The sequence below is a fragment of the Microplitis mediator genome, chromosome 11, assembly GCF_029852145.1.
Source record: "Microplitis mediator isolate UGA2020A chromosome 11, iyMicMedi2.1, whole genome shotgun sequence".
NCBI classification, from domain to species: Eukaryota; Metazoa; Arthropoda; class Insecta; order Hymenoptera; family Braconidae; genus Microplitis; species Microplitis mediator.
In genome coordinates, this window is record NC_079979.1 from 6,931,890 (window position 1) to 6,959,317 (window position 27,428).

A 27,428-nucleotide genomic window follows, 5' to 3' on the forward strand; every position below is an offset into this window, starting at 1 on the left:
TCTAAAAACAAACTCAATATAGTTGGGACTTTCCGAAGTCTCAGGAAAAACCCAAGTATTATTTTATCTCCCACATATATATATATATATATATATATATATATATATATATATATATATATATATATATATATTAGACTGGGCCAAAAAAATCGACTATTTTTTTTTTTTAACGATACTGTGGAAATATTATTTGGAATGACAAAAAAAAAATTATTGTGAAAATTTGAGCCCTTAATTTTGATATTAAGAGGTGTATCATTGCAATTTTCGATTTTTTTTAAATGAGCGGGTTTTTGTCTCATAACTCTCAATCCATCGAGATAAACGAAATCGACTCGGATACATTTTTTGAAGGAAATTTGATGTTCTACAAAAAAAGTCTGATTGAAATTTTTCGTCAGATGAACCGTTTCCTTATAATCATGCTTTGAACGTTGGTATGATTTTAAAATTTGATTGTTCAACTTTGGAATTTTGTAATTCATGTAAAAATAAGTTTCCGGAAAAAGACAATGAATATTCTTGAAGGAAATTGAATGCTCTACAAAAAAAGTCTCTTAACAATTTTCGCTAAATTCACTCCTTCAAAAGTTATTCAAGGTTGAAGTTATTTAAAACGACTTCAATAATCTTGAATAACTTTTGAAGGAGTGAATTTAGCGAAAATTGTTAAGAGACTTTTTTTGTAGAGCATTCAATTTCCTTCAAGAAAATTCATTGTCTTTTTCCGGAAACTTATTTTTACATGAATTACAAAATTCCAAAGTTGAACAATCAAATTTTAAAATCATACCAACGTTCAAAGCATGACTATAAGGAAACGGTTCATCTGACGAAAAATTTCAATCAGATTTTTTTTGTAGAGCATCAAATTTCCTTAAAAAAATGTATCCGAGTCGATTTTGTTTATCTCGATGGATTGAGAGTTATGAGACAAAAACCCGCTCATTTAAAAAAAATCGAAAATTGCAATGATACACCTCTTAATATCAAAATTAAGGGCTCAAATTTTCACAATAATTTTTTTTTGTCATCCCAAATAATATTTTCACAGTATCGTTAAAAAAAAAAAATAGTCGATTTTTTTGGCCCAGTCTAATATATATATATATATATACATATATGCCTTGTTACTCGATCGACTAAATAGATGAATAGATAAATTCATGTCTAATCGAATTATTATTTTTCAGATTAAATATTTATAAATTTTTATGTACCAATTAATTAAATTTTTTTTTTCTTGGTTTTCTTATGTAAAACTTCTTTACATGCAGCTAAAGAGTTGCTGATGTTTGATTATATTATTTCAGGGGTTAAAAATTGATTCTGTAGTAAAATGTTGATTACATTAGTAGCGAACTATAAACTAATGTGATTATTGGTAGCATATTTTCCGTTCCGACGAACTAAGGCTTTTTATGCTACATTTGAATTTGCGTATTTTCATCGAAATATTTTTCTTCAATCACAATTAAGAAAAGTAACTTTAGATAATATTTTTCGCTCTTCACCAAATAAATTTTACTCCAAACCCGTGTGAAGAGTTACGCTTGAACCACTTCTTTCTACTTTTATAATTGCAAAAAATTAAAAAACATGTTATTCAGTAACATTCTCGCAAAATTCTAATTGCGTAAATTTAAAATTAATGTGCAAAGTTTTTTATTTAAATTCTTAAAAAAATTTTAATTCGTTAAAATTATCCATTAACTTATTTACAAACTAAAATGTCTATATTCGATCTTTTTAATTTTTTTTTAAAGATCAATACAGGTAATTTTTGCGATTTATACAAAATTTGATGATAATTGTTGAAGTAAATATCGATTTTGATAGCCTACACGGAAAAAAATGAACTATATAAATTGAGAATGACAAGTAAAATGATGATAAAGTGATCACTAAATACCATCATTCTGAATAGTAATTTTTCATTTATGATTATAACGTGCATAATTACAGGATAAGTATGAAAATTTATTGTCTATGTAAGAAAAATTATTATTTGAACTTCAAAAATCGTAACTGATACTTAGAAAATAGACAAAACGTATTATAAAATTTACTATTAGAATGTTAAAAGTCCCCATATTGACAACTGGGTTCCGATTTATACTTTCAAATAGCAATTTTTAAAGTTTATTTTTTTCCGTGTAATAATCTGTTTATTCATAATCTACTCTACTTTCAGTATAATAAATAAGTTTTATAAATATAAATAAATATTTTAACTCACTTGGCAAAAATGAAAAAAGCAACCAGTATGAACTGCTTCTGGGTATATTTCTTTTATCGCAACTTTTAAGCTGGACTCAAAATCTGTCATAAAAATGTTCGGAACGATGTGAGGTGCTACATTCGTCTTGAAAAACTCTAATCCCTTAATGTACGCAGCAAGAACTAACTAAAGTAAAGGAGATTTTAGGAATCCTCAGAAAAGAATTTAGACCCGCGAACCCTGTCAGGTACCTGAGTAGGAAGCTGGCTAGATGCCAACGTGAACGAGTTAAACGGGTCGAAAATTTTTATTACCGAATAAATGACATCCTATTGAGCTTAGATGCCGCGACCTATTTAGCTTGCTACGCAGACGCAAAAGAAATATTTTACGAAAACTTACCCAAACAATTAAAAATCGCTTTTGTTAAACAGATGAAACAAGGAAACATCACCTTAGCTCTGCTATCTGAAGAGGTTAAGGAGATGATTAAACTCACGGGAGATTATACATATGACGCGAATCGTACACGTATACCCAATAATGAAAATATGCGCTCTGACGCGTGGGAAGCCTCGAAACTCCCAAGAAAATACGATGATTACAGGAACCGTATGAACTATCGTCGTGATTCTAATCCTAATTATGAACCTGAACCTGATCAGGCAACCGAATCATTTTCGTACTCACCAAAAACTCAGCGCAAACCCGCCTCTAATTTCGAGGAAACAAGGGAGGTTTCGAAAATTCTCCAACCTACAGCTGATCAAACTCCGGGCCGATCAGGAAACTTTCAAGCCGCGAGACACGTACAGTTTCGGGATAATTCGCCCACTCCAAATCGTAACTCGGAATTAGAATTTTATCGAAAGAAGTATGAAGAGCTGCTCAAGCAGATGGAAAGCTTAAAGGCCGGTTATTTAAACTCCAATGGTGCCCGTCGTACAGGGGGAATGTCGGGCAACCCAAACAACCTACCCCCTCAACAAAAAATCGTTCAGAACCAGCCGAATGCTGGAGATCTACAAAAGAAATTCTCACCTGTAAAGCAATCTCAAGGTCCCTCGGAAGTGGACCAGTAGTTATCTTAAGAAATAATTCTCAATTTAAGAAATCTGCATCAATATTATTAGATACGGGTTCTTCACACAATCTTATAGATCTATTTGTTTTAGCGTGTGATGGAAAATTCAGGAAATATCTAAATCGGTAACGGGAATTACTACAGAACCTATTCAAATTATCGGGATAACGACTTTAAAATTATGGGACTTGGAGATTGATTTCTTTGTCACCATCTCTTCTATTAATCGGTATGATGCGATTGTAGGCAATGAATTCTTTGAAAATAACCAAGCGATTTTGTCTTTTTATTCAAATACTATGGTTCTGGGAAATAGGCCGATACGGCCTATCCCTTTTGTTCTGAACACTCCAAACCATAGTAATTTGTTAAATTTAAATGCAGGACCGATCATTAGCATTGTTTGCAAAGAATTGAATGAAAAATCGCAAAAATTTTTGATAGATACGGGCGGGGATGTTAGCGTGATTAAATTAAAAGCTTTGAAACCATATTTACCGGTAGACACAAGTAGGATACTAGAGTTAGTTGGAATAGGCAATAAGATTATTCAAACATTAGGAGTAGTTAGGTTAAGGATTTTCGAATCGGAATCCTTATATAAGGAATTTGAATTGCACATAGTGCAAGACGACTTTCCTATTGCTGGCATTGGTATTATCGGCAACGATATTCTAAAAATAGAAGAAGCGGAATTATCTTACAATAAGCACACGCTCGCGTTGTCCGATATACCAACCCACATTATACCTTTTGTCAGCAGCACTAGAAGCCAATGGTTTTCAGTGCCACCAAGGACAAGCGTCTATCAATCTATTCCAGTTAAAGACAGTTTGTTGGAAGAGGGCTACTTACCCCAGATCCAACCTTTTCCTGGAGTAGTTTTGGGGGATGCAGCAATAAAAATTAACAACAATCGAGCAATAGTAATGATAACAAATTTCAACGAATGTAGGGCAGAATTTACGTTAGAGCCTCAGACAGTAGAAGAGTATGAATTTAACCGCGACTATGTAGCTGGTGAAAGCGGTAATGATTCATTGGATGAGTCTGGTTGTAACAATCTGAATGTGTCGGAACGCGTAACGGAGATTCTTAAGCGAATTCCTAAAGAAAAATTTACACCTGAACAAGAGAAACATATTCTTGAAATTGTTAAAGATTTTAACGATGTGTTTTACTTACCAGGCGACGTCCTAGGTTTGTCAAAAACTACATATTGTAGGATTCCGTTAACGGATAGCAAACCTGTGAAAATTAAGCAATTCAGATTGCCGAAAGAACACCAGGACGAGGCCAAGCGCCAGGTAAAAGAGTTGATCGAAACTAAAGTTATCCAGAAATCCAGATCGCCTTACAATGCACCCCTCTGGATCGTACCCAAGAAAGCGGATGCTCAAGGGCGCAAACGATGAAGAATGGTGATTGATTTTCGAGCTCTTAATAAAAAGACTATTGGGGATTCATATCCACTGCCGAATATCAACGATATGTTACTCAGGCTTAGCGGTGCTACTATGTTCAGTGTCATGGACTTGGCACGTGGGTTCCATCAGGTGCCAATGGGCCCTGAGGACAGAGAGAAAACAGCTTTCTCTACCCCGGATGAACATTACGAGTTCGTTCGGATGCCATTTGGGTTGAGCGTAGCTCCGCCCACGTTCCAGCGGATGGTCAACGACGAGACGGAGGACATGCGTAATGCTGGAGAACTTGAAAATCTTATAGACGATTTTCTAATTCCTGCAAAAACCTTAGACGAGCATAACCGTCGTCTTAGAAAATTTCTACAGAAATTAAGAGACGCCAATCTTAATCTGCAACCCGAAAAATGCAAATTCTTCTGCAATGAAGTCACGTTCTTGGGGCACATCATCAGTCCCCAGGGAATCAAACCCGACCCAGCTAAAGTTGCTGCTCTTAAATCAGCGTCTCAACCCACGAGTCATACGGGAATGAGAAAATTTTTGAGTTTAGCTAACTACTTGCGTAGATTCATTTATAATTTCACGGAAAGAACTAAGCCACTTACCGAATTAACTAAGAAAAACAAAATTTTTAAATGATCCGAAGAGGCATAGGTAGCTTTTGAAGACATTAAAGCCGCGATTTGCGAGCAATCCTTGCTATTACACCCCGATCCAAATAAACCATTCATCCTAGTTGTAGACGCTTCCGAAGTAGGTTTAGGCTGCATTTTAAGCCAAGAATTTGACATCGAGCCCGATGATGACAATCCTAATATTACTAATCAAATATTACCTATCGCGTATGGTTCTCGTACTTTAATAGAAGCCGAAACCAGATATACCAAACAAGAAAGAGAATGTTTAGCACTCGTCTTTGCGATCAAACAGTTTAGACCGTACTTGTATTCTCGCGAGTTTATCGTTCAAACAGACGAGGGGTGTATCTCATGGTTGCGAGACGGGATACATCTAACGGATCGGCAAGTAAAATGGAAATCGCTGCTGAACGGTTATCGGTTTAGCGTCGTTCTTAAAAGAAAAGTAGGTGACCAGCTCGCGGATGCCCTTTCCAATAATTCACCAAATCGCTTGCCGGAACAGATGCGGCCCTCACAAGTCAACATGTATCCGATTAACGGTCAACCAGTAATCGAACCTTCAACTAAGAAAGGTCCTGGGAGGCCGCGGAAAACTGGTAGCTCAAACAAGCCAGTTAAGGTAACCCAGAATCTCTTAGCACCGAGAGACACAATCGCCTCAAGGTTAAGACAGAGGTTAGGTGAGGCCAGATCAACCGAAAGTCTATACAAAAGGCCGAATTACCAAGAACTAGAGACTTCTGAGTTTTCATCCTTGGATGAAAGTGTCAGCAAGTCGAATCCGCAACTATCACAGGTCACAGTCTCTCCACCTGATGTGCTTCCTCGGGAAGTACCTCCCGTGGTAGAGGTTGAGCCTAATTTTTCGAAAGTGATAGCCCTGATGAAAATAATGAAAAAACAGATACTACAGAAAAAACATTCGACCCTCAGGCCTTGCAAGAAAGTTTTACTAAATTTGACAACATCTTGAAACGAAAAGAGGAGGAGGAACAAGCCTCAATCGAAGCTAGAGAAAATTTTGTAAAGGAAATTCGAAGATCGATTCAATGCTTTGATCAGACGATACAGGCCTCTGAAAACGAAGACCTTGAGAATGATTCATATGATGAGGATGCAGCGAAAGAGGCGGATGATGAAACAGACGGCTCTGAGATAGATTCCATCGACGAACCACCTCCTGATAGCTTTTAACAGTTGACTGCGCCTTCAATGAGAGAAATAACTCCACTTAATCGACAGCTTATGACATCCTTTGAGGGAATGTATTGGGACCCGGGAGCCTATAATATGCTCAAAACACCAGGTAACGAGAGTAATTACGGCTCACCCTTAGCGCCTAGTATAATAGATTTCGATAAAACTCCAGGAAATTATATTAAAGCTAAGAGAAAACCATCAAATCTAACTTCGTCCAATATCAAAGAACCTCCTAACCCCGTAGAGATTACTGAGAAAATAATTAGTCCGGTAAGTCAACAACCGGAACCCACAATTTCTTTAAAACCGAATCCAGCGTTCGTACTTCCAAAATCGGATATCATATTAGTACCACACACAGATAGAGCTTTTACAACTGAATCCGAAACATCTAAAGTAGCTGAATCCAACGTAAGTTACCCCAGTTTAAATAAGCAAAATCTCCTTAAAGTTTCCCATAGCAGGGAAGGGTTAACGTACGTTAAGGATAATATAGCTCACTTTCTCTCAACAGATTGTAAATATACTCAGCCAATATCTAAATTATTACAAGCTTTAAATTATATTTCAGAACTAGAATTATTAAGTCATAAACCAAAAGTAGGTAAAGTTTTTGTAACAAAATATGGGAAAAACCGCGTTTTTACAGTATTTTTCGAACGTCATCACTTTGATCAAAATACCCCCGAAATGATATCCGAAGCTCTGTATAGATTAAGAGGAGCTCTGGAGAAATACAACATTACAACCTTGCGCATCGCTGAAGACGGCGACGAAATCGGCGAAGGCTTAGAGTCTTATTTGTCTAAAATTTTCAAGTATTGTCCAATAAATGTTACATTCACAAAAGGTAGAATAACTTACCCAAAAGACGGAGAAAGAGGCTCGATAATCGCGGAACATCACTCTAGTCTGACTGGAGGACATAAGGGAGTGGTATAAACGTACTGGAGAATTCGCGAACGATATTATTGGCCGGGAATGAAAGAAAACATCTATAAATTCATTCAAAATTGTGATGTTTGTCAACGCGAAAAACTATCGCGAATAAAGCGTCAACCCATGATTATTACCGAAACACCATTTGAACCATTCGAAAAAATTTCAATAGATACGGTCGGACCTCTTGAACTCACTCCCGACGGAAATAGACACATCCTAACAATCCAGGATAATTTTTCAAAATTTTGCACAGCGGTAGCAATACCAGATATTCGTACCGAGACTATAGCGGAAGCGTTAATTAATCATTTTATCAGTCTATACGGTTGCCCAAAGGTAATTTTACTGATAACGGTACATCTTTTACTAGTAAACTTTTGAGTAAGCTAGCACGTATTCTGAGAATCAAGCGAATAACAACATCCGCATATCACCCACAATCCAATGGGTCATTATAAAGATCACATCATGCCTTAATTGAATATTTACAAGTCTTTATAGAAGCGTTCCCGGACTGGGATAAATATTTAGCTATGGCTATGTTTAATTATAATACTACAGTACACACGGCAACTAATTTTACGCCATTTGAACTTATATTCGAGAAAAATGCTAGATCACCCACCTCGTTTCCTGATTATTCACAGATAGAAACGTACCCAGAATCGATTGGGAAATTAATAACCAAATTAAACGAATCTCGAGCGATTGCCCGAATTAACTTAGTTGAAGCAAAATCTAAATCTAAATTACGGTATGATAAAGCCATACATGAAGTAGACTTCTCACCCGGAAAGTTTGTTTATGTACTAAAAGAACCTAGAAAGGGTAAATTAGACAGTCATTACTACAGCCCTTACGAGATTATATCGGTCTTAGAAAATGGAACAGTAATTTTGGAAACAGAGGAGGGAAAAAGATTCCCTAAACACCCTTCTAAACTAAAATTATCCTTCTCCATTCACGAGCTGGATAGGAAAACCTCTAAAATGTAAATAAATAAATAAAATTGGAAAAATTATTAAAAAATTTCGAATAGTGAAAATCTATTCCGTTTCCTTGTAGGAAAATTCGAATTTTGTTAATAAAAGAGAAAAGAAAAAAAAAACTCTTTTTGCTTAACTTTTGTTCCAGAAGAAAATGCTCGTTACGCAATTACTTTTTTTGGCAATCGGGTTTTGGAAAGGCCGGGGAATTCTATGATATTAGTTATTTTGACCAAAAGCCCGGGGTTTACTACGAGAAGTCCAGTAATATCCATCTAATACGAGAACAATGGACGATGATTATCACGGTAGATGTAGGAAATTTGTTAAACGACAACAATCAGGATCGGGTCCAATATGAAGCAATGCTCATAGATTGCATGTATGTGAAGTATTTTACGGAACGTTTATGCCTGAGAACCCTCCAAAAAACGGCGATCGATTATATTAATAGCGAAAGTAGTCATTTGATCGCCCATCTCAAAGAAATCATAAACAGAACTCCAATGAGTGACTTCCGAAATCCTCGAGGCTCGTGGCTAGCTACAGTCGGGACGATTGCTAGGAAAATATTTGGGATTCTAGAATACGAGGGGGATAAAAACTTTAAGCAGGAGATCTTCGATCTTTACCGTGATCAAGCCCAAATTATTCACTTAGTCAACAATTCTACTCATATAATGCAGACCGAAATTAATTCTCTAAATAAGCAGATCCAAGCTCATTCAACCAACATAAACACACTTGCCGACGAGCTAAGAAATTTGACCATATCCCAGAAGGAACAACTCGGAATAATATATCAGGAACTAGAGTATAGCTACTATGCTACGAAAGTCTATAGACAAGTTCAGCACCGCAATAGTCTGCTTAGATCAGCCATCACCGCAATCGAAGAGGCAAAAAGGGGAATCTTAAGTCCAGAGTTGATTTCACCAGACCAGCTAAAAGATGCAATGACTACTATAGAATCAAAATTTCCAAATCTAAACCCGCCCCAACCTTTAGATCATATTGACCTCCAAATCCTAACTAAAATGGCAAAAATCTCTGCTGCAAAATCAGACAATCTCTTCGTAATAACGGTTAAACTACCCCTTATGGATAAATATCCATGGCTTTGTTATAAATTGATACCGTATAGAGTACCGTACATGTTAGGAGGAACTCTTTTCGGGCTATTGTTAGAACCTAAAACCAAATATCTTGTCGTGCAACCTGAATTTAATCGTTTCTACCTGGCTTCTCCAGAATATATAGACCGATGTCTACCCGCGGGAGAGGAATTGGCATGCTTTCCAGATACACCAGTCGAATCTATCTCCGAGTCTCATGATTGCGAAATTGATATATTTAAAGCCACAATAGCTAATGAAACTACAATCTGTGACATACGGTTGTTGCAGGAAAATTCCACCCAATGGATCGCACTAGATAACGAGAACGCTTGGTTGTTTTCTACTTTTCAGACAGAATATCTAAAAATCAGTTGCGAGGGAAAACTTCCTCACACCACTAAATTAAGAGGTGCCGGAGTGCTGCGGTTTCCTCCCAACTGCAGAGCTGAAAATAACCATGTTAGTCTTTTAAGTTTAGGAGATAACAGTGTAGAGTTGACCGGGCTAAGTGCGAAGAAAAACCTAAGTATTGTCTCTAAATATCCAAATTTCCACCAATTAACTATAGATAAAGAATTTCTCGAATATTCTAAGCCATTATTGACACTCTTTCAGGCTTCTACAGGTGAGAACCTTGAAGCGATAGAAGCACGGGTTAAAGAAATCAGATTCAAGTACGCGAATGGTATATCTCTACATCTAACGGTATATATCAGCATGAGTTTTGTTTTATTCATTATTCTTACGGTCACAGTAACTCTTTGCTATAAGTTCGGCGCTTGCACTAAAGTAACCAAGTTTAGATTAATATCAAAAAGCAAACGAGTTAGTGCTCAAGTAGATGGTAACAAGTTTTGTCAGTCAGTTCAAACTATAACATCAGAGTTAGAAGAAAGCGTAGGAGTTAGAATGCCTAAAGCGGCAGCGAGAGAAAGCATGTCACCTCCCGGACCTCAGACGGTATGCTCACAAGTAGGTGAATCAGGTTTTTAACACCGAGTCAAGCGCTAGTTGGGAGAATCTTCTCCGTTTCCTAAAAGGAATTTACGCTTCAAAACCTTAACCTAAATTATAAACATGATTAACATCTCCTAGTATTCCTTACAAAGAGTACCGTATGTTTGATAATAAAATTTATTGACAAAATTCGAATAGGTGAAAATCTTTTCCGTTTTCTTCGAGGAAAATTCGAATTTTGTTGATGAAAGAAAAAAAAAACAAGGGGGAAACAAAACCTCAAATAATAACTTCTAAATTAAATTTAATTTCGGAATTTTTACAATTAGGAGAAACTTTCTCCGTTCCTTGAGAAGGATTTAAAAATTCCATATGAAAGAAGGTCTAGAACAAAATTTGAATAAGGGAGGATTTTTCTCCGTTTCCTTAAAGGAAATTCAAATTTTGTTGTAGCAACTGTACCAATAAAAAAAAAAAAAAAAAAAAATAAAAACATAACACATACCTTCGCATCACCTGTCCAGTACAAAACATTTCAAATAAAATTTACCTACTCATATCCTTAACCGCCATTCCAGCACATTCCTAACATGTCAGGAGTATCTTACTCGTGGACCCTAGAAGAAGCCCAAGATCGTTTAGAAGAGTACAAGCTTCAGGCCCAACAGGACCTTTACCAACAAAGGTACAAGCTTAATGAAACTCTAAACCGAGTGAGGACATACCCGGTAGACCCTGATGACGGATTCATGTAGCGCTATCATAATATCATAGTGAGGGATCGCACCCCTCGAAACTTGCCGGAAGTTCAGTCCTCCAACGGTGAACCGGTTCTCGACCTGCTGATGTACGGGCTGCCCAGGAATACTTCCAAAAAGACGCTGCTGTCGGTCTTGCAGCTAAAACCAGAGGAATTCACAAAACTGTCCATCTTCCCTAAAGGAAACCAACAATCCCTGGGGTGACTCAAGGTTAATCGGTGGCTAAATCTTTGGAGTTACAAATTCAATCGCGGGAGAGGAGTTTCAAGATCGGAAACAGCTACATTCGAATTGTCTCGTTTAAGAAACCAATTTCTCGGCCCCGAATCCACCCACCTATGCCGACAATGAGAAATGCTTGCGAGAACCTGACTGCTGACTGTTGGGAAGAAACCGCTAAATATCTCGGGACCGAAGACCTCTGCTCATTAGCTCAATGTAGTCAATACCTATGGGATTACACCTTGGGAAGTATGAGAGTTTTCAACCTAAACAAAAGCAATATTAAAAAAAAGTTCCGTATCCATGGAGTATTCCAAATCGACGATCTCTTAACATCGGTCCCGGCAGCACGCCTCACACATTTCGAGTTAGAATCCAGAGAAGACCAGCATCTTGCTTCTCCTGGCACCGTAACCAATTTTATTCGGCATAAAGCCGGAAGTATGTTGACCCACCTCAATTTTACCGGAGCTCTTATTTCCTCTGGAATTATTGAATACGTTGCAGAGAGTCTTGAGAGGTTGGAATCATTGATCATAGGAAGATCCCAAGGACATCTGGAGACCGCCCTGGTGCAGGTTTTTGAACGACTCGCCAAGCTGAGACACTTCGGGGTTATCGGCAATACATACTTCACAGGACGAGCCTTGAGCAAGACAGTCAATCACATAAATAGTCTTAAATTGGAGGGATGCTTTTTCCTAAATAAAGATCATTTAATACAATTCATCAAGAGCGATCAGAACCTCAAGAGGTTACCTATTAAAAACTGCAACCGATCCAGAATAAGATATTCGGAGCACCTCGACATGATCGAGTTAATAAATGCCATCGGCTCCTCGGGATTGGAAAAACTGTGTTTCAAGTGGGCTAATTATCAAGACGACATCTGGAACTTCAATCTAAACCAGATTAAATTGAACGAGAATCTGACTACGGTTGAGGTCTCTTTGGGGTCAAATCGACCATCATCCAACTTGGTCGCGTGTTTTATCCGTATGGCTCCCCAACTGGAACATCTTACTATCTCGGAGTCAAGACTCGACTCAGTTGGGTTCCTTAGTATTCAAGGACCTCGACTGAAAACTCTCACCATCGCTAAACCTAGGCAGCACATCGGGAGATTCTATCAGAACATCAATCTGAGTGTAGAGAAACTGAAGATAATTGGTAATTATTTCTCATACTATACTCTAATGGAGATCCTGGATTCCAATCCTCTCATCGACACTATCGACCTCACGGGCATCACATATTTTGTACACCGGGCTGAACTAATGGGCCTTTTGAAGCAAGAACATCCACCCTATATCAGGACACATAAAATCCTACTTCCACGACGAGAATCCTTCGAGAACAACAAGATTCCTGACCGTGTCAAGCCCGGCAACAAACCCCATAGAATTACTCTAGAAATAATTTAGTCTATAATAGTAGATACGTAAGAATAAACATAGAATTTTTTTTCTATATTAAGAGCAATGATTAATTGGATTTGTCTTCGGAAAATTATTTCCTTTGTCAAGCTCGGCAACAAAATAAGTCCAATTAAGAGACACAAAAATTATAAACTAAATTTGAACACGGGAGAATCTTCTCCGTTTCCTTTATAGGAAGAATCAAATTTTTGTAATAAAAAGAAAACAAAATTTTATAGAATAACGGATCCATCCATATACACAAATTAAATAACCTAAGCTAAGTAATTAATTAGAAGTAGTATAAATTGTTTCAGTTACAGATACGGAGCTATCACTAGGAGCAACGGTCCTAAACCCTGGAAACATTAAGTAAAATGTAGGATAACGTCTGGAAAAATTAGAATAAATTAACAGGAGTACCCTTGTGACTGGTGATAGGCCCAAACCTAATCAATAAGGATCCAGAATATTGTAGTTAGCCATAGCTATTGTAGAATATAGTCTATAAGAATAAATAAAATAAGGATAAAAGAAAATTTGAATAGGCGAGAATCTCCTCCGTTATTCTTTAGAAAATTTCAAATTTTATATAGTATTCAAAAATAAAAAAAAAAAAAATATATATATATATATAATAAAAACGAAAAGGAAAAAAAATAATAAAGATAAAAAAATTTGAAAAAAAAAAACATTTTTAGATTTTAGCCTGTATGTTCAGGGCATTCTAGTATTAAAGATATAATTATATTGTAATACCAAGACATTACAATAAATAAATGAAAATAGAGATAAGAAAAAAAATTTGAATAAGCGAGAATCTTCTCCGTTTTCCTTTAGGAAAATGAAAATTTGATAGTATATAATCCAAAGAATAAAACAAAAGAAAAAAAACTGTTCTGCTAACAAGGAGAATCATCTCTGTTTCCTTTCAGGAATATATTTTCTTTTATAAGGAAAACTTCGAAACCTTATTAAAAATATAACCTCTAAAAATTTAAAGAAAATTTTATTAATAAAAGGAATTCATGGGCGGTTCTAGTAGGGGTTTCCAAATTTCCTAAAGTAAGCCTTAAATCTCCTGATTTTTCACCTTTAACATTCTTCCAAAATGAGTCTTTATCTTGTCATCAATAGGCATAAGCCCGGTTTATATCAAACCTGGAAGGAGTGTTACGAACAAATAGCTGCATACCCGAACCCCATCTTCAGGCTAGTCCATTCGCAGGAGGAAAGGGACCAGTCTACAGAGCTGGCATGATATAGTGAGTTCATCCAAAAGAGATGCAGACGTAATATTTGAAAGGAACAACGATGGAAGAATCTAAATCTACACCGATGGATCTTGCTTTGGGAACGGGACAACGAAACCAGCTGCAGGACTTGGAGTTTACTTTGGACCGAATCATCCCAAAAATCTGTCTCTGCCTTGTGCTAATAGAAATACTAATCATGGGGCAGAACTAGAGGCAATACTACAAGCAATAGAAATCATTATAAAACTCAACTTGATCAAAATTGATATCCATACAGATTCAGAATTCCTATGCAATAGCTTAAATTTATGGTACGACGATTGGGAAGGAAGAAACTGGTTAACATCGACAGGTAAACCCGTCACGTACAAGAATGAAATGATTCATATAAAGCAGCTGATGAAAACTCGGGATATCCGTATCCTTCACGTTCCAAGCCATCAAGGAGTATTCGGAAACGAGCAAGCGGACCAACTGGCTCGTGAAAGAGCACGAAGATCGAGTGCAATCCATCCAGGTTCGAGTCCATGTAAGCAGTCGTCCATCAACTGACAAGATCCAAGGAGATGGGAACCCCTTAGATCTCGGGGGGAAAATGCTATGTCCGACTCGGGAACTTATTAAAAATTTAAAATAGAAACAAAATAATGCACATTAACGCCAAGTTCTTGCGTCTCTCATTCTCTCGATCTTCCTTACTTCCCCACCTAAGACCTTTTTAAGTTACTCTAAATGCGCGAGACACCCATAATTAACATTGACATCTATTGAATTGTGTCAACGGGACATCTCGTACTATGCAACTCACTAAAAGAAACCCCTACCCAGGACCGGATCCCATGGTCGGAGTGTTTAAAATTTTTCAAGAGCAAGTTACTCTACCGAGCACAGGCTTGCTTTCCGGTCATAAGCTGATTTCGAAGTTTTCAGCGAAGAGTCGCAATCAGGTACAGCGGTATCCTCAAATTCGTTTAAATTACCAAGAAAAAAAAGATATATATAAAACAAAAGTATACAAAAATATTAGAATAGAGAAATCTACAATAGTTTCGAGTTTTGATAAGTGATTGTTGGTGTAATTGTTAGAAAGCATTGTGAAATTTTATAATTGTGTAGTGGATCAATAAATATTAAAGAAAAATTATTAATATAAAATGAAAGAAAAACTGTTATTATTCCGATTATTTTATAAGTGAACCTTGTGTAGCCTTCAGAGGCATAGGGTAGTTAAGTGCGGATGTGTACCGGTTAATAAATAAAGAAAATTTTTAAATCATAATAAAAATAGAAAAAAAAATTTGAATCTGAGAGAATCTTCTCCGTTTTTCCTTTTGGAAAATTTCAAATTTCAAATATTAATAAAGAATAAATAAGATAAAACAACGAAAGTAAATATAGCGAAGAGAGAAGTAGTAAGTCATATTATCGACTAGCCGAGAACCAGAGGGAGATCCTGAGGATCCAATGACACAGGGTTCCTGGACCATCAGCCATTCAAGGTAGTACAAGGAGCAGAAAGGACATAAAAGTAAATCGGCACCTGCAAGTAGTAAGTCTCGATTTTTATTTGCTGGAATATCTTTCTTTTTATTCACCCTATTTCACGGCCATCCCGGGGAAAGTTCTACTAAGTTGATTATCAATTCATAAATAATTTGTTTAATTATTTACGTTATTTACTGAGACAACCTATAAGCGAACCTGATAAAAATTATATAGAGAGTGAGAGACTTGCAATCGAAACGATGCCCAAAACAAATAAAATAAACAATTGAGCATTTCGCTCAATTGGAAAAATACATTAGTTAGTTCGAGCGTCTTCCAATCACGTTACCTATAAAAATTATTAAAGACATTTAATAAACTAAAAAAAAATCCCGGACATAACAATTTTCTATTTTGTTATAAATTATAACAAATTACAATTAAAAAATGGTAAATGTATTAAACTCTCAAAAATTTGACGTTGACTACAAAACATTTTTATTTATTGTTCAAGGAAATGGCTGTACCCTAGTGGTCCCTTTTCTACCACACTTCCCTATTAGTTATTTTTATCATGCATTGCTATATTTTAACAGGAAAAACAAGAAAATATTTATTTCCTTATAAGGTATACGCATAAAAATTAAAATGATGGATGTATAACAAAGGGTAGCATACATTTATATAAGTTTTTTTCTCAGAAAAATATACTTCCCCCATTAAGAAAAATAATTTGAAATGATTTAAAACTATTTGAATCGACTAATATATAGATATACACTTAGCATAGATCAAATCATTTTTCTCAATCAGGATGAGACATTATTCATTTCTGCACGATCAAAACCCTTTTTGAACAATCACGAAAATAAGTAACAGCTATTTGAAAAAAATTTTTTTTTTTTACGAATTTGGTCTTTAATGAGGACATATTGGATGTTTCTTTTAATTATAAAATGAATTTTTTGATAAATTCAAAAAGAAATAAAAAAGGTAACTTTTAATCGAAAGTATTTTGCCTAAAATATAAATGCCTCTCTTTGCAGTTAGAATAAAAGTTAATCCCTAAATTTTTTTTTTTTAATTTACAAAATTTGTTTAATAATAATGTACCTTGTTATTAATTTGCGAGAGAATTGTAAACACCTGATAAACTTTCTTTTGCTTTGGTAATATTTTGAACGTGGCATCCATAAATAAAGTTGAGGTTATTACTGGCATCACAAAATTTAAGTCGTACAACACTGTAACTAAAATATTGTGGCGATATGTTCGTCATTATTGGTAAATATTTATTATTCAAACTATCCGCGTGGTCATCCAGAGAAGCACCTTTCTTTGTTGCAGGTTATTCGAGGACCCGTGTCGGCTAGAGAAATATTCGTATGAATATTTCTCCAACAAAAGCCCCAAGTGATGTGTTCACAGCCCTAGAGGGACTTAAATCGACCCGCCAATTACCGACTTGTTATTGGTGTCCTTTCTTACCATCGATTGAGGAGCATACGTCGCCGGATTGCAGGAGCAATACCGTGAGAGCCTATACGGCGCATCCCCTAGGGTGGGGCAAAGCAATCAATTAAGCAATCGATAACTTGTATCGATGTCAGATCATAGATGGTGCCAAAACCATAAATTGCCACGTGGGAAAGTGATGGACCCACGACACGTGCGGGGAGAGGAAAGCTCTTTCTTCTCTAATCCGCCATTACAGTGAACGGTCACGTTTTTACTATTGCAAGTATAATCTAAATTTAATTGTGTAATCTTTGAAGATAAAGTTCCGACTATATTTTAGGGCATTATTGCCGTTACTTTTGATTGATTTGGGAATATTATTTGCGTGGGCTAAGTGCTCGTTAAATTAGTATTTTTTATAATAAAGTTATTCGTTTATTTTAACCACGTGTTGAGAGATTTATTTCACACTAGAGATTAAATTCTTTGTCCTTAAATAAGTATTAGATAATTATTCTACGTGGTGAAGCAAATACTCGGGATCAGTGACGACACAGGTAAGCCTTCTACGAAGCTCTTATTGTGTTGTTCCTGTAACGGTGGTAAAAGTAAGTAATTGTCAACGTTGGTAGATAGTTGTTGGGTCCTCAACTACTGAGAATCGTGGATGACCCAGATAAAGAAGTCACAATATTATTAATCTAGAAGTATTGTAATTATAGTAAAATTAAGTCTAGTGAATTTCATGGAGATTTATTGTAAGATATTAATTTGTGAACGTGCAACTTGTCTTTTATCATCTCCAAGTGAGAAATAAGATGCACCGTTGCACTATTATCATCGGAACTTTCAGTTGACATGCTTAGTTGGCCTTGAGGGTAATGTGTTGAGTGAGAGTATTGCGGCATGCTGAGTAACATCGCATAATCTTGCAAGCTTTGTGGTATTGGTGGAAGAAGAGGTCGATTGTTACGACGCTAACTGTACATTACTGGCTGCATTTTCACCCATTTATATTTTACAGCTGCTTCATAATTCCTATAACATGTGCGTAAGGTAACTTTTCTTCGAAATAAAGTAAAATTTATAAATTTACATATATAATTATCCATATAAATATTACACAATAAAATAGAAATTATTCGACAAACGAAAATCAATTAACAAAACTTTTTTTTTTATGTAAAAAAGTCAATTTTCTATCTAAATACGCATTAAACTATACTGCTTTTTCATTAATCAGCATGTTATAAAATTCAGAAAGAGGACCGTGACAAATTGTATGAAATAGCTTAAACTTTGACCTTGGTTATCTTTTAAATAGTTAAATTTATGAAAAAATTATATTAATTATTTGTTGTAGATGAGTAAATTTCCAACACAAAAACTGCTAAAATATTTTGCTGTGCCTCTCGTTTGTTAGCAATTTCAGAATTTTCCTCTATCTTAAACAATAAAAAATAGAAAATTGCAACATATATATATTTGGCGACGATACTTTAAGATTAGATTGCAGTCACCAACTACCAAAGAGTGAAACGTTATGAGAGAGGATGAGAAGAGGAGAGATAGAAAAATGAATTTGTGGGGAAAGAGGCGTTTCGTCTAAGTATACGATAGCTCAGACTCCTCAGTTAGGTGTGTCTATCGTACATCCCACCTAAGACGCCGTTGGAAGTAATATGTTGGAAATGTTATATATTGAAATAGGTGTAGGAACGAGATACTGCGAGCGGCTATTACCACTGCCACGGTCACGACCACTACGATACGGGGATCTATCACATCGCCCCGTATCTCCAGCAGCCCAACGATGATACCACCAACATCAAGCAGACTGGACACCATCAGAGAGGCAGTAACGGTGCAAACGGTGGCTACAGGAGCCATCGACGAGAATAACAATAACACTAAGGGCACGGGGAACAGTCAACATCAGCAGCAGTCCACGTCTACTCCAACACCATCTACGAACGACGTGGACCAACGTCAGCAGCACCTGTTCCCCCAAATTTTAATAAAATTACCCTCCCACATGGCTACGCCTCCCGCCCCTAGGACTGTCAGCCCTGCCACCACCACTCACCCACCACTCAACATCAATTTCACAAATACATTTAATAGCCCTAACTCTAGTCAATTACATAATGAAAGCATTTCCATTTCACAAAAGAGTCTAGTCAACAACCCAGTAACTACTTCAAACAATATTTCCATGACTGGTGGTGGCAGGGCGGACACTCTCAATAGCGCGAGCAGGGGCGACAATGATAGCAATAACCACTTTAGCATGTTTAACCTTAACAGACACACTGCTGCTGCTGGGAACAGTGGTGGTGTCAATTGCCGTGACTGCAACAACAATAAAAACAACAACAACAATTCATGCATCAGGTATGAATGCGGTAGACGCATCACACCTGATATTTTTAATAATTCGAGTAGTTGCGGCAATACTAATGGCACCACTGCTGTGAACAACAGCAGCAGTAATTTTAATAACAATATAAAAAATTACAAAGTAGCTAGCAATAGCAATTGGACGCGAGTTATGCGCGGTCGCGGCGGTCGCAATGGTGGACGCAATGACAACAACAACAATAGTAAAATCAACAACAATAACCCGGTTTTAAACATGTTCAATCTCTACACCCATTTGAACCATGACGACGGTGGAGATGAAAACCACGGGTTAGATCCGCGCCCGGGCGGTCGTTCGGGTGTCCCGCGTGACGCCTCGGGCCGTATATGCCAGCGCGACACAAATATGTCTAATCGCCGACCGCATAGCTTCCAAAACCCCCCTTTGCCAAACCCCCGGCGCGAAACCAATAGAAATTCTACGCGTCGTAATCCCCACCCCCCACAAAGCCGTAACAACCAGCGACAACCAGCCCAACGGAACTTGGCTGGGCCTACGCGAGTGGTGTCACGTGATAATAAGCGTCGAGACCTCATCGCGATGGCTAATGCTACTGAATCCTGGGATGAACTGGAAGAGATGGACAGGGAACTGTCTGTGTTCTTTCAGGGCACCACAGAATCCAGGCCTGCGGGTCGTGGGCAACCTGGAGGACGGACGGTGAACCGCAACCAAGGAAGCAATTTTGATCGCGAAGGCCCACAAGATCAGGGTGACGGTGGTAGAAGCCGTTCTGCCACCCGTATTCAAAAGTTGTATAGGGAGAATCGGAGGCAGGCGATGCAGGAGGTGCTTGAAGGTCCATCACCCTTTTGCCAGGTGCCTAAGGATGATGTTCTCAAGTACCTCCGAACATTGTACTCCGACGATTTCCCCTTCAATGAGGAGTTGCCAGCAAAGCAAGTATGGCCACTGGACGAGGGCGATGAGTTGGCTAGGGCCTTGATCGCCTCTCTGACGGCCACTGAGGTCAGCTGGAGGTTAGCTAGGATGCAGGACACTGCACCTGGCCCCGATGGCTTGAAGCACAGGGACCTGAAGAAGGCAGATCCTGGTTCCGGACTGCTCACCGCTGCATACAATACGTGCTTCCGTCTAGGGGCCATACCAGTGTCGTGGAAAGTCTCAAACACTGTATTAATTTACAAGAAAGGAGACCGAAACGACCTGTCGAACTGGCGACCTCTCGCGATGGGCAATACCATCTATAAGCTCTTTGCCGCCTTGATTGCCGATCGCTTGACGAACTTTGTTGTCAACGGAAGTAGGCTAACCTCATCTCAGAAGGGATTTTTGAAGTACGAGGGGTGCTTAGAGCACAACTACGTTATTCAGGAAGTCCTGACGGATGGAGCGCGTGAGGGTAAGGATGTTATCGTCGCGTGTCTGGATGCTTCCAATGCTTTTGGTTCCATCCCACACGAGGTAATATACGATGCTATTGAGGGGATTGGAGCACCTGTGGTGTTTCAAGACCTGATCAAGAGCTTCTATACTGGGTGTACGACGAGGGTTCGTACCAGCGAGAGCTTTACTCATCCTGTTCTTCTCATGAGAGGAACTAAGCAAGGTTGTCCGGCTAGCCCGATGATTAATGTGGGCACTGATTCTGTTCTTCGAGTGGTAGAAGAGCTTAATCGGGGCTACATGCTAAATACCAAGCGGGTCGCTTCACGAGCGTATGCCGACGACTATTGCTTTGTTGCTGATAGTGTGGTGGACATGGAGCAGATGCTGCTGACTGTCAGTTCTGCCGCGAAAAGGGTTGGAATTAAATTCAACGCCTCAAAATGTGTTACTCTGCACTTTTCTGGCAAGGGTAACAAGCGTAACGTACTTGACGCCAAGTTCAACATTGACGGTGGGCAGCTAAAGTCATTGGTAGAGGGTGAGGCTTATGATTACCTGGGCGTCCCGGTGGGCTTCAACATTAATCAGACCCCCATTGCTATGATAGGTGAAATGCTAGCTGATGCTAGACCCATCGACCGGTCTCTTCTTGCCCCGTGGCAAAAATAGACGCTCTTCGGACGTTTATTATGCCGCGGGTTGATTATATCTTGCGGGGAGGAAAGGTCGACAAGACACCTTTGATCATGGCTGACAAAGTGCTGAGAAAGTTGGTGAAGGGCTGGATGCACCTTCCACAGCGCGCAAGTGCCGAAGTAGTGTACTTGCAACCTTGGAAGGGAGGAGGTGGTATCCTTCCGCTTGCGGACCTAGCGGACATTCCTGTCATCGCTCAGGCTTTTAGGATGTTATCCTGTAAAGACCTTAAAGTGGCGGAAATCGCGAAGTCCTCACTTGAGCAAGCGGTCCAGAGACGTACAATTCACCAACCTTCGCCACAAGAAATTGCGCAGTATCTTTCGGGTTCACTGGAAGCTCCGTTCGCGTGGAATCAAAGTGACCCCAGTCTATGGTCGAGGATTCGGGTCGCTACAAGGCGTCAATCTAGTCGGTTTGGCCTATCGTGGGAATGGAGCAAAGTTAACGAAGAGCTCGCACTCAAGTGCAAGGACGTTGAGGGGCGTTATGCTTTAGTTGGTCCCGGCTCACGTTCACAAGTAATTTGGCGCCTAAGAAAGGCTGCCCAACAATTTTATTTTGAGATCCTTACGGTGAAGAAGGACCAGGGAAAGGTATGGCAGGTCACTGCCCGCAATCGTGAGAGCAATCTCTGCTTGCGGGATGGTAAATATATCCGTTTCGCCGAGTGGCGTTTTATCCATCGCGCGCACCTGGACGTTTTGCCTCTTAATGGAGCAATTTGTTGGGGGCAGCGAGATAAGCGCTGCAGAGTGTGCGGATATAGCCTGGGATCCCTTCCCCACGACCTGAATCACTGTATGACACACTCAGCGGCATACCAACTGAGGGATAACTCCATCCTAAACAAGATATCACAGGCCTCGAGGGCGGCGGGAGAGATGCGTGTCAACAAGCGCGTTCAGGGAGTTGATGGGGATCTGGCACGTCTCAGACCTGACACTGTTGTTAGGGATGAACGGGCCAAGTCGGTGCTCATTGTAGATGTCACTGTGGCCTTTGAGAACCAGTGCGTTGCTTTCGATGATGCGCGTCAATCCAAGATTGATACGTATCATGAGCTCGCAACTGCATTAAGGGCACAGGGATATCAGGTGCGTACTGACGCGATCGTCGTCGGCTCTCTAGGTGGGTGGGAACCCTAACAATGAGCCGGTTCTGAGGGCGCTTAGTGTCTCATCATACTATGCTCGTCTGATGAGGCGACTCATTGTGTCAGAGACCATCCGCTGGGCGAGAGACATATATGTGGAGCATGTGTCTGGACAAAGACAATATGTCGGTACCGTGGCGCCAAACGAGGATGCTTCGGGCGTCCGCCCTGACGCGGACCTGACTTATGGACCACTGTCGTCTTTTCTAACGCCTCCACCACTGCGATCGCCGCCACCGCAAACTAATTAACTACCTTTCTGTTGCTCGCGTGTTAGTTTCTGCCTTTGACGTTTGCTGTCATTGTCGTCGCTGCTACGCGCTATACATTTCACACATATACACACACAACTGTAAATTTTCTATATTATAATATTTATCTATTACTGTGTATATGTGTATTTATGAATCTTTTTACATAAATTTATTTTAACTTGCGACTAAACTCACCCCTCTCGCCATATGCAATGCTGGACCATTGTCATATGGGGAAAGGGGTGACGTAAATATTAATTACTTGACTATACCTTATATACATTGTTTCTTTTTTATATATTTTATGATTGAGTCACTGCGGGTATAATTATAACTATTTGTTTAATTAACTATTGACTGCTAAATGCTGATGTATTATTTAAATATTTATTTGTGACTCCCGCGACATGAATATGAATTATTTATTGTTTTTTTAAGTGTTTTGTTATTATTTTTAAAATATTATTACTATAAGAAACACTTGCTGTACCCGGTGGGGACTTGTCCTCACCGGGAAATTATAATGACTTCACAATAAAGTGACTTTTAAATCTATATCACTAATACTACTAAATAAGTGGTACACAGCGTATATAATTATTTTGTACTTTATTTATAAACAATATCACGTTTACAACAAATATATTATTTAAATAATCTCTTATTTCACTCTACAGCTATAGCGTCGTTTCTTATTATATATTATTCGTATTATTATTATTATTATTATTATTATCAGTCTTACCAACTCTCCGGTTGGTTTTTTCCTTCTTTTTTCGTTGGTGACGTCGAGGCGTGTTCGTGACGACTTTTGCCGCTGTGACGTGACCGAGGAGACTTAGCCGCCACAACCACTCCCCCCTGAGTGAGTTTTAGTGGGAAGTTTAAATGTGACTTTCCTGGTGTATGTTTTTTTAGGTTTGTCCATGACGGAGCCCCACTGGTGAGACTGTTGTTGCTGAGGCTCGGTTACCTCTGGCTCGTCGTGTGTCTCGTCAGTTTTTGCGATGTAGGCTGGTTTCAATCTTCGATTGAGGTATTTTTTTCTTCTCCATCAATGTCTAGTGTGAAAACCCAATCTGACAATCGTTTAGTTACTTAATACGGTCTAATGTAAGATGCTTCTAGAGAAGCTTTTACGTGATCACAACGTACAAAGACGTGTGAACACGTGTCTAGATTTTTAAGTATATAAATACGTGCCTTGTTGTAATGGGCTGTTGGAGTCGGCCTGAGACCACGCATGGATTCGCGGTGCTTTTCAACAAATATTTGCGGCTCCCCTGGCAATTTAGCAGTTACGAAGAATTCACCAGGTACGCGTAGGCATGTTCCATAGAGCATCTCTACAGGAGTAGCATGAATGTCTTCTTTGAAGCTCGTTCTTAATCCCAAAAGTGCAGTTGATAATATCTGAGTCCACGGTTTAGGAGAACACATGAGCGCTCCTTTTGGAGTGCGGTGCATCCTTTCCACTATTCCGTTGGATTGTGGGTGGTACGGAGTTGTCTTATCAGCACCGATAAGCTGGGCAAGTGCAGTGAAAAGAGCCGATTCGAATTGCATTCCTTGGTCTGTAGTAATTTGTATTGGAGTCCCGTAGTGTGCAATCCAGTGGTCGAAGAGAGCTGTAACTACCGTGTCTGCAGTCATATCTTTGATTGGCACTGCTACCGGCCAGCGTGTAAATCTGTCAATGATTGTTAGGCAGTACTGGTATCCGTCTACCTTCGGCAGGAATATGATGTCCAGGTGGATGTGATTGAACCTGTTGTCCGGAGTTTCGATGTGGTTTGGTTTTATCTTGTTGTGTCGGTGGACTTTGGATCTCTGGCAGGCCAGCCATTCCCGAGACCATTGAATAGCGTCTTTCCGTATTCCAGGCCATGTACATTTTTGTCGCAGGGTGTTAGACGTAGTTTTTCGGCTGGAATGTGACAGGTAATGCACTGAGCCGAATGCCGCTCTCCGTAGAGATTGAGGTATGTATGGTTTAACGATACCCGTAGCGATGTCACAGTACACGTCAGATTCTTCAATGCAAAGTTTTTGTAATTTTAACGATGAAGAATTTTTAATCAGATCTACCAGTTCTAGGTCGTTTTGTTGTACTGCGTGGACAGCCAGTGGAGTGAGAACTGTCGGCATTTCGATGGCGTTGATTCGAGATAGAGCATCAGCGACTGTGTTTTCATTCCCTTTCACGTAGACGATGTCCGTGGAAAGTTGTGAAATGAAGTCCAGCTGTCTGAGTTGACATTCTGATGCTTTGTCAGCTTTTTACTTAAAGGCATAGGTTAGTGGTTTGTGGTCCGTTTTAATCAAAAACTTTCGGCATTCAATTAGGAAGTGAAAGAATTTAGCAGCTGCGAAGATGGCTAGTAATTTCCGGTCGTATGTACTGTATCTTTTTTCAGTGTCACTGAGTTTCCTGGAGAAATATCCTAGGGGTTTCCAGGTGTCTCCCTCAAGTTGCTCGAGTTTCGCGCCGATGGCTGTGGAAGATGCGTCAGTGGTGAGAGCTAGAGGATCGGTCGACGACGAGAATGTCAACAACGTGGCTGAAGAGAGTTCGCGTTTACAAGCCTCGAATGCTTCGTCGGCTTCTTGAGTCCAGATTACCTTAGTTTTATCATTTTTTATTGAATGTTTCAGATATTTATTGAGAGGAAGCATTAAGCAAGCAGCTTCTGGGATGCATCGCCGGTAATAATTCATCATTCCGAGAAATCTTCGGAGCTCGCTAATTGTTTCTGGCTTCGGAAAGTCGATGATTGCCTGAACGCGTTCGTTCGTGGGAGCGTACCCGTGCTCGCTGATGTGGAAACCTAAGAAGTCGATCTCTGTTTGATCAAATAGACATTTTTTTACGTTGATGACTAGGTAATATTTTTTCAGTCTTTCCATTATTATACGAACCTGTTCTTCATGTTGATCTTCGCTGTCCGAAAAGATGAGTATATCGTCAATGTAGACGAATGTAAAGTCCAAATCCCTGAATAAATTGTCCATATAACGTTGCCAGGATGGACCAGCATTTTTTAGACCGTAGGGCATCCCTAGGTACTCAAAAAGACCCCATGGGGTTATTATTGCTGTTTTCTCCACGTCTTCAGGATGTACTGGTAGTTGTAGATACGCTTTTTGTAAGTCTAGTTTTGTGAATCTTTTTTTACCACGTAGACGTGAGAAAAGGTCAAGTATCAACGGAGGAGGATAATTATCCGGTACAGTTACCTGGTTGAGATTGCGGTAGTCACCACACATCCTCCAGGAGTTATCTTTTTTCTTCGTCAGATGAATGGGACTGGAGTATCTGCTGCTGGTGGGTCTGATTATACCCGCATCGAGCAGTTCCTTGAGCTGAGCTTTGGCTGCGGAGGCTTTTTCGCCCGACATTTTGCGTGCACGAGCAGTAACTGGCGGTCCTTCGGTTAAAATTCTGTGTGCGAAGGTTGTAGAGGCGAGCTGTGGTTTCCCAATCGGGTGAGTGACTTCAATGTGTTTTTTTAGTAGTTCAAGATACTTTGGTGGCAGACCCGAGTTGATTGTCGAGATGCCGTAGTATTTGGTTTCGATAGCTTTTCCTTTCGAAGATAGTTGTGTAATTGGATCGATCAATTGTTGGTTTTTTAGGTCAATCAAGAGGTTGTAGTGAGCGAGAAAGTCAGCACCAATGATAGCAGTATCTACATCCGCTATAATGAATGCCCAGGAGAAGTCTCTGCGGAGGTTCAGCTCGAAATTGATCGCTTTAGTACCGTAAGTATTGATTTGCGTTGTGTTTGCGGCGAAGAGAGTCAGTTGATCGACTTCGTGGTTCTGTCGAAAGGTTTTTGCAGGCAAGATTGATACAATAGATCCAGAATCTATCAGGAATTTTTTATGCGTGAGATTATCTATAATGTAAAGTCGGAGCTCTTTTGGTGAGGAAGTGTCACTATATTCACAGCCCCCAGTAATGACAGCGATTCTAGTTTTCCTGTTGTTTTGAAAGGAAGTCTGAAGTCGAATTGCCTGGAAAAATGCACTTTCTTGCTTCAGCCCCGAAATTGTTATGAAAATAGCACATACCATTACGCGTTGGAGTTGGAGATCTTCCCCGTTGGCGTTGTTGTAACTTCTGAGGGTAAGCAGTTTGTTGAAACTGTGTTTGTTGCTGCATGAATTGTTGTTGTTGTGCATATTGATTTTGCAGCAGTTGTTTCATGCTTTGTTGTTGTATTTTTAGGTCTTGGATCTCCTTCATGCACGTTCCCAGCGTCTGCTGTAATTCCAACATTTTCAGTTCAACGTTGGTTCCGTTTTGAAATGAAGTTTGTTGAGACATAGCCATGACAGATGGAGATGTCCCCAACACTTCAATGAACC

At 39.0% G+C, this 27,428-nt stretch overlaps 2 protein-coding genes across 2 annotated transcripts; one reads left to right on the forward strand and one right to left on the reverse strand.

The window, feature by feature from the left end:
• Window positions 1–21,697: 21,697 nt before the first annotated feature.
• On the forward strand, window positions 21,698–22,795 carry LOC130676887 (uncharacterized). The gene has a single exon (XM_057483395.1). The coding sequence runs from the start codon at window positions 21,698–21,700 to the stop codon at window positions 22,793–22,795; it is 1,098 nt and encodes a 365-aa protein (XP_057339378.1).
• Window positions 22,796–24,155: 1,360 nt separating this feature from the next.
• On the reverse strand, window positions 24,156–25,205 carry LOC130676888 (uncharacterized). Its single transcript, XM_057483396.1, has one exon. It carries the CDS (start codon window positions 25,203–25,205, stop codon window positions 24,156–24,158), a length of 1,050 nt encoding a protein of 349 aa, XP_057339379.1.
• Window positions 25,206–27,428: the final 2,223 nt, after the last annotated feature.